At 42.3% G+C, this 14,708-nt stretch overlaps 1 protein-coding gene across 1 annotated transcript in view; it reads left to right on the top strand.

Moving 5' to 3' along the window:
- The window catches only part of GTDC1 (glycosyltransferase like domain containing 1), a 169,754-nt gene extending 159,077 nt beyond the window's left edge, over window positions 1–10,677 (top strand). The window contains 3 exon segments of the mRNA XM_030952793.1: window positions 1,716–1,786; window positions 2,498–2,589; window positions 9,517–10,677. Of these exon segments, the coding sequence (XP_030808653.1) occupies window positions 1,716–1,786; window positions 2,498–2,589; window positions 9,517–9,600 (247 nt within the window). The 3' untranslated portion in view covers window positions 9,601–10,677.
- Window positions 10,678–14,708: the final 4,031 nt, after the last annotated feature.

The following is a 14,708-nucleotide window of genomic DNA, read 5'->3' as shown; positions in this document are numbered from 1 at the left end:
TTCATGATCCTGGTAGAGGTTTGTTGAAAGGGGAAATTTCATACTCAAACGATGACTCAGATCCCATCTTGGCCTGCAATTTTGTTTTAGGGAGCTGTTCTTTTTTTTTTTTCCATGCAGACGATATGATTAAAAAGCAAATATTTTAACATAACTTAGTGATCTGAGCTATTACTGAAATGTCCACAGTTTCACTCTTTTTTTTTCTCCTAGATTAAAGAAAACTTTAAAAATCTATTTGCTTTGACATATGACACAATATTTAAGAACTGAAATCATCAATTAAATCACACATCAGAAACATTTCCCTTTGGTAAAAAATATAGTGCTAGACGATGTACACTTTGAAATTGTTGTTAATGTTTAAAATGCAATCTGAAGTGCATATGTTATTTAAAAAAAAAAAACATAAATTACAAATTTTAAAAGTTTATGAAAAAAACCAGCAGTCATTTCTTAGCAAAAGCATTTGCAGAGAAATGTGTCTTTGGGGTTTGTGGATATGCATAGTTTTCTAGCATGAAAGCTGAATATGTTATTCTTTATTTTCTTTTTTTTTTCCTGTTTAAAATTGAGTAGATCTAAAGGAAACAGAGTCCTTTCAGGGTACCTGTAATAAAGTACCAAACCTGCCATTCGCATGGAGGTAGCAAAAGCCTTTGGGTTGTCACTGAAAATAGAAAAGGTGAACGTTGACAAGATTTCAGATTTTTTTTTTTTTTATTCTGGGGAATGAGGAAAGCTGAAGTTAAAAATAAAGCCCTCGTATGGTCAACATGTTGGAGGAAATTCAAAGCCTCTCATAAAATAAACATATTTTAAGAAGTGTTTTGAATTTCACTGTGTAATTTCTGGCCAACAGAAATTACAGTTGTATCTTTGGAGGGACCTTGTGTCAGATCAGTGGTCATTATGTGAAAAAAATAAACTGCAACCTGGATGCCTTTAACCCATTCAGCTGTTAATACCTGAATTCCAGGAGGGACAGCTCTGCTACTGGAAAACTTTGCGCCACGGCGGTGCAATTCTAAAATATTTGGGTTTGATGTTTGGGAGATATGTGAAATGTTCCTTGGGAACAAAAAAAGCAAGTACAAAGCTTCGCGCGCTTTGGCAAAGGGATTCCATCAGCGGTTATTAAAAAATACAACAGTTTATGTCCCGAAAAATAAAGGAAATTATCCAAAGCATGTGAATAAGCTGAAATATCCCAGCCTGGAGCATGCTGCAAGTTGTTCCTGGGTTATATTTAGCTGTAACCTTTGGAGTCTGGAAGTCTGAGGGGAATATCTGCTGTGCCAGGTGAGGGTGGTGTGTGTGTCTGCACCACACCCTGGTGTAGCCAACGTGCCCCTTGTTTTCCAGCAGCATTATTAAGCAAAGCCGTCCATACTTCACCATGTTGTTACATGTGTCTGTCTGCTGATTATAAAATGTGTTAAACAGTATTTAAAAAACAAAAAAATGCAGAGCTGCGCTTTGATTTATTCAGCGAACAAAACATATGCTCGCTGTTCTGTTCTATGTAATTCATATGATCAATAAAATTTTCTTTAAAAAGAGCAACTTTGGCATTTAGAAGGATTATGCTGCTGAAGAAAAAAAAAAATGTTTCCCTCTTGCTGCATGCAGGCAACCTCAAGGCTCTTGCATGGAAATAATTTTTTTGGCTGACTAATGTCTATTTTTGTGTATTTGTGATTTCTAATCCTCAGGATCGAGGCTGTGCATTGTGGCTGTTACCCGCTGTGTCCCAAAGCCTTGGTGTACCCAGAGATATTCCCAGGTAGCTGCTTTGTTGCCTATTCCTTCTGCTGAAATGTAATAACGTGATTCCTGCTAAAACCCAAAGTTTGGGAATAAACTTGAGTGAAAGCAATTGTTTATTTGGCAAGCCAACATGTTAGTGTTAAGGCAAATTTTATGTGTTTTAATACATTAGACGAAGTTTATATTTGCCATCTGTTCTTTTAAGATAACAAAAAAGCAAGTTTTGAAATAGCATTCTTCATTGTTAGCATACACATCCCGTAATGATAGATTTTTGTTAGAAGGTCACTGATGCTGCAATGGTTTGCAGATTTTTTTTTTTTGATACAGAGAAGAGGGAAAAAAAAAAAAGCCAGGCCTGAAAATCACACCAAATTATTTAAACAATTTAATACTTAATAGTATGCAACTGCAGTACAGGATACACACTAATGTAGTACCAGTTCTTCAAAAAATCTCATCACTAAATGTATCACATATGCATTGTGTTACATTAGAATAATGTATTTTAATCACCCAAAGGAGATGTCTAAACAGCACAACTACACAGTCTTATTTAGCATTAAACATCCTTGTGAGCTGAGGTAACCTTATAAAATCATGCTTAAATAATGTAAAACACGAGGCGGCACAGAGCAATATGCATTTTTAATTAGTAAAGTGACTAATATCGAGTGTGTGCTTTGAGGTTTTTGTTTCATTAAAAATGTATCTGTTTTTCCTGCAGCTGAATATCTGTATTCTACACCTGAACAGCTTTTTAAAAGGCTTCAGAATTTCTGCAAGAGACCAGATATTGTAAGGAGACATCTCTATAAGGTAGTTGTTTGGAATAGTTTTAGATGATATAATGCCATATTGAAGTACAAAGGGAAAAAAAAACCCTTAAAAAAACAACATTTAATTAACATACTAATGTTTAAAGGAAACATGCTAGGGAGGGATATTAGTCGTTACACTAACAAGGATTAATTAAACTAGATGCCAGTTGTATTAACCTAGGACTTATGAAATACGTGCACTTAATGCATGCTACATGTTTTTTTTAATTTACTGTTTTCTAAAATGACTGTCCTTTACATTTGGACCCAAGAGGCTTATAAAAATGAACCTGGATTAATGAAACTCATTAGTTTAAAAGGAAAATAAAAGAAAGATCCTACAATTATACTAATGAGGATAAGCCTACCTTCCTATCCTAATTTAATCTTCAAAAAATGCAGGTGACAGGTATCAGGTAAGATTTCTTTGGCTCTGGAATGATTTGAGTGATTTTCATAATTACGATTATTTTAATTCTTTGCTTTATAAAGTGCGTTGAGCATTAAAGTTTATTGGGAGCATAATTTACTGGTATCTATCATGTCCCCTTTTTTGCAGTTATTTCTGCAGAGAAAGTCCAGGTTCGGTGGCAAACTCTCCATTCAGGTTTTGCTCAAGTGTTCAATGCTAGGCCGACTTTCATGGTTTTAAATGGTGTATTTACCCTGATGGGAGTCGTGCTTTTCTTTTTTTTTAATTTGAATGTAGATGAAGCACTAAATTTTACATTATTCCAGTGGAGAGCCGTTACTACACGATGCTGCTTTCAGAAGAAGAACTGCAGCTTTTTGCACGCTGCTTTGCCCATTTATAGCGGTTTTTGACTTTTACTGTCCTGGCTCTGCCGTGGGCAGGTTGGAGGTTGGATACACATCAGCCCTGCACAACAGAGGTATTTCAGCTCGTGAAAACCCCTGAATTCAGCTGAAAGTCCTTAAAGGCTTGGGGGCGCATGGAAATACTCCTCGTGTTAACCCGTGCGACACAAACGCGGTTCTTGGAGCGTTCCCTCCTCCGTCCAGCCTCACTGTTAATGAGCAGGTCGAGTAATCTCCTCCTTAATTTGGAGTCTCCTGCTGCCAACAGACCCAACCTCATGCCTCCACCTCCCTCCCTCCCTCTGGGGACCAGAAAGTGCTGGGTCTTGCTGTGTCTCGTCTGCCTCTCTTCCCCCTTCCTGCACACACATAACAAGAGCAGCGAGGGCTTAGCCCACGCCTTGACTTTTTTTGTGACCTAAAAATAGGCATTTACATAATGATACATCAAAGATGATGTTGTTTCTGCAGGAAACAGTTAAACCTCAAGGAAAAAAAAAAAAAAAGGAGAGAACCAAAAATGCAATTTAACACCCAATTTCAAGCTCATTATCTTTCATTGTCTATTAACTTGGCAATGGTTCAGAAGGTAGCTCATAATAGTTTAAAATGCTGACTGAACACTTCCAGTGTTCAGCATTACTTCTTGAGTCAATAGTATCGTAGAGTTAGGCATGGGGGCTTCAAAGGGAAAGCAGCCCTTAAATGTTTACCTTGGCATTTCCCAATGCTTCAAGCTCAGCTAATGGTTGCATTCACATGGATCTTCTCCCACATGGATCCCCAGCTCCTGAACACAGAGCCAAGGCATGCAAAAAATACTGATATACAATAGTACAGGTTGAAAATGTGTGCACAAGCCCTGTAGGCAAAACGCTGATTTGCTCAAAGGATTTTTTATCTTTTTTTAAGAATTCATTGAGATGATTAGTAGGCAGAAGCTGAAGGTGTTTATCCTGCCCCTCATGCATGGGGTTTGCAGATCTTCTGAGTGTCAGAGCTGCACCTCTGCAACAGGTAGCAATGGAGCTGAGTGAGGGATTGTTTTAAAATGAGGAAAGCAGAGCCTAATCCAGCACCTGTGAGCACCCGAGGAAATATCCCTGTTGTCTTTAATAAGCTTTGGATCAGCTCAGAGAATGCTGTTAGAGTTGTCCTTTTGTGCCTTCGCCCACGTACACCTAGTCTTCCTTCACTGTGGACCATCCACAAAGCCTCCTGGGAAATGTTAGCTCAGAGCTGTGCTGTTAAGGTCATTACAGCTGGAGTGATGCTGCTTGGTAAGGAGCTGAACAGAGTGAAATCCTGAAGGCTACACAGCACTTGCATGGTATTTTCACTTTTTTCAGATCACTATACTATTATCTCTGCTTTAATGGGCTGGAGAAGGGATCCCAGCACAAGAGTCAGTGTTAACCAGCTCCTTGTCTTTCAGAAACCATCCTGCCATACTCTCTGCATCGAGTTTATCAAGTATCTGTGACATTTTGGAAGTAGAAATGCTTAAAAAGCAAATAGTGCTTTTCTCTGCTGGTTGGGGATTCTGCTCCGCAAGCTGGGAAATAATCACCTTGGCTTATCCTTTTACATATTGTTGGGATTTTATTACTCAGGATATCTATAATAATTAGACAGTGGCTAATTAAACAGGCAGTTTATTCCTTCAGATGTCCTCAAAGCTTGTGCTAACAAAATTAGTGGCAGAAAGGAGAAAAATGGCAGCAGGGCAATGGGCTTAGGGGCTGGACATAGGGAACATCCCTGTGAAAATGCACAGACCGAGGCATCAAACTGTAGTAGTTTAACTCCACAGAGCAGATTCCTGCTGGCAGACTTTTAAAAATGTCCATGATGTAAGCACCTATGAAAACCTTTCCAGATGATGTATTGCTCACCCTGAGTATTCACACAGCACTCAGGGCTGGCTCATCTGCATTTCAGCCTTGCCTTCTGCCAGTTATTAGCAGAAGACTGAGATGAGAGGGAAGCAAATCTCATTTGTTATCAATTATTTGTTCTGTTCCAGTTTCATGGAATCAAACTGTAGTTCTGGGTGGTTTTGGTTGCCAAGGTAAGCAGAGGAATGAAGCAAGTAACAGCAACAGGGCATTGGTCAGGGCACACCACAGGACCTGTTAGTGCCCTATCTAGTAGATTTAAAGTTAAAATAAAATAGGTCAAAACATTTGTTTCTGCATTATTTTCTTAAAGTTTACCTTTTCGTTTCCTCACTTGAGTTTCTTAATTTAAAACAGCATGTATAAAGAGTATACAGTGGAAAGGGACAAGAAGAGTTGCCAAAAGCCAGGCATGGAAGGAGCTGACAACTTTAAATAATCTCTCCCAGCCCTCCCAGCTGAATGAGTGCTGGTTGACATGCTGTCAGCTTCAGTTCCTACAGAAAAATCCTACTCTCACTCATGCTTGTTTAATGGAGAAAAGAATTTGGCCCACTTTCTGACATTCATCTTCTCATTTCCATCACACTACAGAAGCTCACCTGCCTATGAAAAGACACATGGCGTGATTTTTTTCTTTCTGACACCACTGTAGAAGGAAGTCTGCTGAATTCAAAGGGATTAAACTGCTGTAAAATCAAATTAAGATCCCAGTTAGACCATAGACATCTGAATTGTTTCCAGTCTCAGGATTTGGCTCTATAGGGCAGTTCTAACAAAACTTTTTTTTTTTTCTTTTCCTTTCCTTTTCTTTTTTCTCTGATTTCAGAGAAAGCAGCATCTTGGGTATTTCAGGGAAATGTGTAGAAGGGGGAAGCTGCTCCTGGTCCAGCTTTCATGTTTAGGCAAAGCTAGGGAAGCAGCAGGAGGCATTCTCAGTGCAATATGCAGGGCCTTGGGCACGTGAGGATGCAGGGGAACCTGATGCCAGATGTCCCATCAGCCACTCAGCCCTGTTGTTCACAGTTCCTGTACAGGCCATGTGAGAGCCAGGGATGGTTCCTCTGCCTTTATCTTTACCCAATCCCCAGCAAAACTCCACTGGAAATTAATTTTTCCATAAGCAATCTGGTCTAGTGGAAGGTGTACTTGCCCATGGCAAGGGCTTGGAACGAGATGATCTTTAAGGGCCTTTCCAACCCAAACCATTCTATGATTTGTTTATGATGGTGTTTAAATAATTTCCTTAATTAGCTCAGGTTTTCCCCACCTTCAGTTGTGTTGAGTGTCTTGTTCTGGAGTTGGTCGCTTGGAAGCAGAAGCTTCCCATCCATCTTTATTGTACCATCCATTATTTTATAAACATTTGTCAAACATTTACAGTATCCCAGTCCTTTCTGTCTCTCCTTGTGAATGTTATTCCGTGTTTATATTCTAATCTCTCATCATTCAGGCCGTTCTGATGCTTGAGAGCTGTTTTTGTGCCTGGTGTGATCGTTGCTTTAGAGAATTCCGGGCCATGCCATCAGTTTATGTGATGTGTAGTACTCTGATAATTCCCAACCTGTTCCTTATGGAGCCAATCCTACTGTTTACTTTTTAATGGTGAATGTATATTGAGCAGATGTTTGCTTACAGTGTTCTCCAGATCTTTTGTCCCGGGCTGATAAAGTTAATTCAGAGCTTTATAGGGTATGCAAATAGTGCAAGTATTTCCATCCACCCTGCTGGCTTTCTGTTCACTAGCAGAGCAGGTTTGCAGAGTTAAAAAAGAAGGAATTGTATTGAATTTCTGCTCTTACCTGGCTAGCATTAGGTGCAGGTCAGAAGGAGGTTAGAAACACAAATGAGAAACTTGCATTTGCCTCTTGAGCTGCTCGGTTTCCCGTCAACGTGATTTAAAATGGTTTCAGAGGTGGGTTAGATCTGCTTCTCAGAGTCTGTGGGGGAAGGTTACAGGAGCTCTGGAGTGCAGATCTCTGTGTCCATGCTCTCCCATCTCTGTTCCAGTGCTTAGGCATGTGATCCTAAGGAAAATACGTAAAGCATAAGGATTTTTTTAATGTGAAATAAAACTTCCATTACATATTTGGAGCACAGAATCACAGACTAGTTAAGGAAGGTGCCTCTGGAGGTCACCAGCCCAGCCTCTGCTCAAAGCAGGGCCAGTTTCAAAGTAGGATCTGGCTTCAAACTTGGGTTAAGTTGCTCAGGATCACATCCAGGTTAGACTATTCCCTGTGTGTGGCTGGTACAGTGAAGTCCCTGTCTAGCTTAGGAGTTTGCTCAGGTGGGAGGGTGTGCTGGGCTGTGGGACACAATTTAAGCATTTTGGGTGACCCTTAGGTCTTCAAGTAACTGTGGTAGAGGGAGGTCTGCCTGGTGAGATGGCAGGAAGGGAGTTAGAGTTGCCTAATTTTGGGATCTAGCTGTAGATGGATATATGTGCAGATATATATGCGTGTAGGTGGCCTGCACCTGATCTCTCTGAGTTTGTCTTGCTCTTGGCTCTTTGAGGTAAAATATCCATGAGATCCCATCTCTTTAAAAATCACAGAATCATGGAAATATTTAGGTTGGGAAAGACCTTTAAGATCATTGTGTCCAACCATTAATCCAACATTTCCATGATCACCATGTCCCCAAATGTTGGTCTGTAGCTCACAGCAGTTGGCTGCACTTGCAGAGTAGGAATAAAGCAGTTATGGGGGCAACTTTCAGCACAAACACCAGGACTTGGAACTTTTCATCCTGACAGTATTAGATAGCTTCCAGGGGAGTTTTAGAGAGCAAATGAAAACTGGCAGATGAGCCACAGCCACTTCAAAACAGTAGATGGAGAAATGGGTCAAAGGAAATAGGAAGAAAAGTTGCAAAAAGCATGAAAACTTTTTTTTTCTTTCCAGTACAGTTTATTCAAATTACCTTGGGGAAAAAAGCAGGAAACTGTTTTCCCACTGTTGCAGTCACTCAGTGTGTTCTGAGCCATCCTATGCAAGGTACTGCATAGATTTGCATTGAAAATTTGATGTTTTTTGTTTAAAGACAGCAAGAATGAGGTGAGTTTTAAAAGGCCAGTATATAAGAAACTGCAGAGCAGACCAGTTTGGTCAGAGAAATACTGTTACTCTGCTGAGGTGTGTTAAATAGCTCTGCCTTGGGTCTCACAGTGCACCCAATTCATGCAGAGCAATGGTGGATTTTGATGCTGGTCTCCAAAAGTGCTTGGAGTTTGAAAATTGAACTCCAAAAATAATTGCTGCAAACTGCTTTCCACCTTGATTCTTCCACCTTATTCACTTGCAGAGTGAAGGAGCTGGATCAAAGAAAAGATCTGACCCAATACAAATTGTCTCTGTAAATCATTCTAGTCTTGCCTGCCAAATCTCAGGTTTTGTCTGGAAAATGAATCTCTAATACTTAATTTTGTTGAGGCAATTTTTAAAAAAGTACAAAAAATCTACACTAAGTCAATACTGAGTGCTTGAACTGGAGCTGTCCTGAAAGAACCAGTCTGAATGGATGAAGACTTCTTATTAAATTCTAAAGGTTAGCTCTGAAGTCTGATGATGGCGGAGTAGATATTAAGTGCTTTAGTTCTGATCTTAGGACACTAGAAACAAGTTGATTATTTAATGAAAATACTGTTCTGCTGCTCACATTATGCTGTTTGTTCTTTATGGGAAGATGCCCTGCTTTATGTGAAAACTTTGCTTCTTTTGATCCCCGCATATTTAGGAACTGTTGATGGAAACACAGTGATGGAATGAATTTTATTCCTTTAAAAAATGAGTGTCCAGATCTTTGCATGGTTATCACTCCTCAAAAAAAAAAAAAAAAAGAAAAAAGATTATTGTCAAGTAAATCCCAGAGGGATGATGGTCTAGCAGAGCCAGGCCCTGCTCCTGCTGGCTCGTGGTTCTGCCATGTCTGAGGATGAGAGGGGCACATTGATCCCTGAGGGTGTTCAGTCCTTGATGTGTCCACTGAGACCACCAGAAAAGCAGTGGGAGCGAATAATCTGGGCCTCCTGACCAGCTTACCTGTCTTTAAAAAAAACCCAAACCCTGAATTCACCCCGTTTTTAAATAACACCACATAAATGTTCCTTAACCAAGTGTCTTCCACCCCTCCTGAAATCCTTGCTGCATTTTGTGTCCCAGCCTCTAACAGGGCTCCGTGTGCTTCTCTCTTGTGCTTCCTCGCAGGGCGAGACGGCCGGGTTTTCTTGGGCAGCGCTCGGCAGTAAATTCAGGTCTCTGCTCGCAGCAGAACCGAGGGAAGATTTGTGACAGATGGGGCTAAGTCACAAACTTGCAGCCTCAGGCAGAATTGTGGAAGTTTCCAGAGTGTGCCCATATTTACCTGATCAGAGAGAAAAGAAAATCTGCAGAGGAAGCCGAGCCTGGCTGCTTGTCATAGCTGACACAGAGCCATCTGCCACAAACCTGTGGCGGCTTCAGATCTCCAATCCCTGCCACCACCCCAGCTCAAATTAAATACAGATTCTTAGAGACGTTATGATGGTTACACATGTCCTCGGCATCACATGCAGGAGACTGTTCAAAAAAAATATGTGGCCTGTTGTGTAACCGCACTCATGTATCCCATATGTGGTGCCACATTGAATTTCCGGTTGAATCTGTTTTTATCCTTTGTACTGGATGACATGGTGCCTGAATTCTTTCTTTTCGCCGACACGATGGCAGCCAAGCTGCAGCTTCAAATGCTCACACTTGGCTGAGTTTCTACCTAGGTTGCCAGGTTATCATTGGAGCCTTATTGTGTCCTCAAAGGGCCACAGGGCCTGAAAGGAGGATCCGAATGCTGCTGGACTAATTGGGCAGCCATCTCTGGGTTGTTGGGAGGCAAAGGGCTGCTTGAGCACTTCTTTCTCTTTTTCTCTTCTTTTTTTTTTTATTGCAAATTAATGACTCTCTGGCAAAGGGGTTTTTAAGTGAAGGTATTAATAAGGGGTCTGGCAGGTAATCCCATGATTCGTGGAGTTACATTTGCATTTAATTAATCTTAAAGAAAGCTGAAAGATAAACAGCTGTAATTCAAACTAGCATGGGAAATATGCTACGTGGTGCCATCTATCCGATAAAATGAAAGCCGAGACACTTGTTTTATTTCTCTCAAGGATGGAGAACAAACAGATAACAATCAAAATACTTCCAATAAAAACCAGTAGTTTAAATGTAATGGCAGTTCATCAAGAATCTTTGCATCCAGTTGCAAATACAGTCTTTTAAAGATAAATCACTTATGATTCCAGCAGTCAAGCCACAATATTTGTTGATGTAAAATGTTTTGAAGATGTAGATTGTACAATAAATTTTTAATAAAGTGCCCACTGCAATTTTTAATTAGCATATCTCATTCATGTATAAGTGTGTACATCTATCTGTATGTTTATCACCATGCATATCCTTGTGTCAGAGTCAATGAATGCAATTGTGTCTTTATCTGATGAAGTAGAATTTGGTTTGCAAGCGATAATAAAACCTTATGGCAATTCCAAGATTTTCATCTCTGCTCTGGGAAGAAGCAGGAAGAGGACTCTGGGTAAGGTGTCATGACGTGAAGGCTGGTAAGGCTTGTCTTTGCAGACAGATCTGGTCTCAGCTTCCCTGGGATCAGGCAGGGCAGCTCCTCTCCCTGAAAGGGGTGAAAGGTACAGGTGATCCCCCTCCCTACAAGTGTCTTTGTGCCTTTTGACACCATCAAGCAGCTGAAATGTCATTTTTCACAGTGAGAGAGAGCATGTGTTACTTCTCGTTAAAACTACCCCATAGAGCAATCAGAAACAGCCCAGGCAGCCCCAATGGAAAGTGTTTGGTTGTTCTGCTAGCACTGCAGAGTTGTAATTTTGCAGTTATCATCTCTCTGTATGTGGCTTCCTCCTCCTTTCTGCTCAGCCGAAGCCCAGCTTGGCTTTAGGCATGGCTTGTGGTTGGGTGGACGTGGTCTTCCCAAGAGCATAGGTCAGAAGACCCAAGGAACAGGACTGCCTTGCACTCCTACCAGAGTGTATCATGGATGTTCACCAATGTCATCACACCTTGCACCAACAAATTGGAGTGGTTTTGGCTTTACTGCTGGGGAAACTGAGGCATGGTGCAGTTGTGGCAAACTGCTTCAAGTATCGCAGTGAGTCATTCTCCAAACCAATATAAAAGGGAAAGAGGAGATGCTGTAATGCTGCACTCGGGCTTGTGGTGAGCAGACTCAGAACATCAAAGCTGTGTGGTTTGCACTCAAAGGCTCCTGCTGTCCTCCGGGCACACTCTCATCAGCCCCACAGCCAGAGGAGGTCTCACCCAGCTCCTTGGTGAGGTGCAGCTCTGCCCTGCTGAACCTGCTGACAGTGGCTCTTCAACCATGCCCAGCTCTGTCTGCTGAGCAAGGCTTCATCTTGGTGGAAAATTTTCCCCTTCTTCTGAACCCTTGCAAGTAACGTTTTATAATAGAAACTCTGTGAGGAGTTTAATTGCAGGGTAATAAATAGCAATGCTGTGTTATCTCCTGATACTTCTTTACATTCTTCACGAAGATGCGCAGCTGCTGTGGAGCAAGGATCCCTGGAAGTGTTCAAGGCTGAATTGGACAGGGCTTGGAGCAGCTTGGTCTGGTGGAAGGTGTCCCTTCTCATGCTGGGGGATTGGAACTAGATGAGCTTAAAGATGAGCTTAAAGATGAGCTTAAAGGTCCCTTCCAACCCAAACCATTCTGATTCTGTGTCCTTTCCTCATCACAGGATGTGTCAGGGGCCACCCTGGCCTGTTTGAGGTCTTCAGTCAGGAGAGTGAGGTAGGACTGCCAGGTAGCCAGAGGTGATCCTTGCAGGGCTTCCAGGTAGTCAGAGGTGATGTTTCCCCCAGAGAGTGTCTCTTCAGCATTATAGACTGAAACAATCTGCGGAGTTTTGCCTGTCAGTTTCAGCAGAGGAAACGAGAGTGTCACCCCGTGCTGCTTCATTTCAGTCCCTCACTTCAGAAGGTCAGGGGACAAATTGGGATCTCAGTCCCGTTGTTCCTACACATATGAGTAAGTGGTGAATGCAGACACCTAATCCTGTGAGTAGAGCAAGAGAATTGAACCTTGACTTAATTTCATGTTTATTGATGTTTCACCTGCATTGACACAGCGGCGCCAAGGCTTTGAGACAGGTTTCAGTGCAGAGTCAGAGCTGGGTTTCCCCCACTCTGTGCCAGCCTCACCCTGACCAGACAGCTCCTCCTGCATCAGTAACAGGCCAGGCGCCTAATCCTGCAATCCTTTTGTCCTAGCATTTGAGATCACAGGAAACACAGGTTTATTCCACATGAGAATTGTCTTTCCCCCTTATAATAGAAAGGAAAATCCTAAAACAATTAGGGAATTCTGTAGCAAAGCGTTTCCAGCATTCCTAGCCCCACTCTGGTGCTGCAGGCACAGCAAGGAGCTGTGGCACCCACCAGCTTCCATCCCTGTTTGCAGCACTGAGACCTCTGCCTCAGCTCAAAGCTGTTCTGAATTAGGTGGTTAGATTTTTCTAATTGCGTTTTTAAAGACCGAGCCAGCAGTTCATTAGAAATCACGGAGCAAATTCTGCTTCTCTATTACACCAATATAAATCTTGAATGAATTTATATCAGGATAACTGGGAGGGTAGAATGTACCTCCCATCTTGTTCCTCAGATTATTAAAAGTTAAAGGGCCTTGAAAATTAAATTCACCTTTCCCTGTTCAAGCTGTTTACTCTGTTTTTTATTCCAGAAAGGACAGTTGAAAATAATTAACCAACCTCCTTTCTGCTTATAGGCACTTTTAAGTTGGCTTCTCATGTACTAGCCCAAGACTAGTTTGTGTGGAAAAGACCAGAGGGCATTTTCTTTCAAACAAATTGTTTTCATGGGAATAATTTCCCAGAGAATTATATTAAAACCTTTCTGCAAATCCTTGATTTTTGAAAAAAAAAATAATAAATTCCTCTTATATATCATTGATTTGGAGGACTTGGCAGTGTATTTGCAGATATAAATGAGCACCTTAATGAAAGTCCTTCAGGATTTTACCTTCTAACAGGCTAACCTTATTTAACCGAAATACTTAGCGAGGAAAGGAAAAATTTGCAGGAAAATTTTGCCTCTGAGTTACCAACCCTTTTAAATAAGGTTTTATAATAGAAACACTGATAGAACTTTAATTACAGGGCAATAAATAGCATCGCTGCCTAATCTTCTGATATTTCTTCGGGTGCTGAGCGGAGGTTCGCAGCTGTTGCTGGAAGCTGACGACCGGGGGCTCTCGGGGTTGGAAGTTGTTCCCCCCACCCCGCGGAAGCAGCGGCGGCAGCAGCGAGCGCGGAGCGGGAGCGGCGGGGGCAATCGCCGGGAAACAGGGGAGGGGAACGGGGGCAATCGGGACCCTGGCACCGAATATCCCACCCGCGGAAAAGGTTTTCCCGTGCCGGTGAATGGCCGAGGGGATGGAGGTGCGGGCAAGCCAGGTTAAACGAGGCCAGTGGCGGGTCTGATGGTAAAAATAATGAATAATAAGAATCATGAGAATTACAATAAGGCGAGGGGCTTGAGCCGGGGGCGATCGCTGTCGGGGCAGCCCCGCGGTGCTCTCCGCGCATCCCGGCGCATCCCGGCGCTGCGGGCGGAGCGGAGCGCGGCTTCCCGGGAAGCGGGGGACGGACACGCAGCCCGCCACTTTCAGCATCGACACTATCGATAATAAAAATAATCTTCTGAAAATCCGGTTTTTCGGTAGAATTTCCCTGCAGAGACAGCACAGAGAAAGGCTCCCCCTCCCCTGCCCGCTGCGGCTTTTCCGCGGGTGCGGAGCGGCCGCCCGTGATGCGCAGCCTTCCCCCAGCCCTGCGCGCCTCCGGCCGCCCGTCCCCGGCTCTCCTGCGGTTCCTGCAGTAAAAACACAACCCCAAAAACACCAAGCGAACAAAAAGATACCCCCAAGCCCCCGAAAGAAATCCCGGGCAAGGAGCGCGGCGCTGGGGCGGGATGGGAGGGATACGTGCGAGGGGCTTAACCCTTGGAGCTTTGAAGGCAAAACAAGGAAATACGTTGGAAAGGCATGTCTGTAAACAATGATAATTAGCCTTTTCAAAAATCATAACACTGATTAAAATCTCGGATTCATTATTTATTCATCACAGAACCTCTTTGCAGACCTGGGAATAGTGATTAAAACCTAAGTGCTTCTCAATTTTGCACAGCTCGAGAGGAGCCTAAAAAGGGGTTAAAATGGAAAGGAAAGAGGAAACCAAGCAAACAGAATTCTTCTTTTAAGAACCAATACTTTCTTCTTCCCTTCCTGGCAGGAATACTCTTATTCCCCCAAATTTTGGTATTATGAAAATGTTTCTCATACTAAGTACAAGTGTTAGACT

Source organism: Camarhynchus parvulus, chromosome 7 (assembly GCF_901933205.1).
Source record: "Camarhynchus parvulus chromosome 7, STF_HiC, whole genome shotgun sequence".
Classification (NCBI taxonomy): domain Eukaryota; kingdom Metazoa; phylum Chordata; class Aves; order Passeriformes; family Thraupidae; genus Camarhynchus; species Camarhynchus parvulus.
The sequence above is the reverse complement of the archived record's forward strand: the minus strand, read 5'-3'. Positions and strand labels throughout refer to the sequence as shown.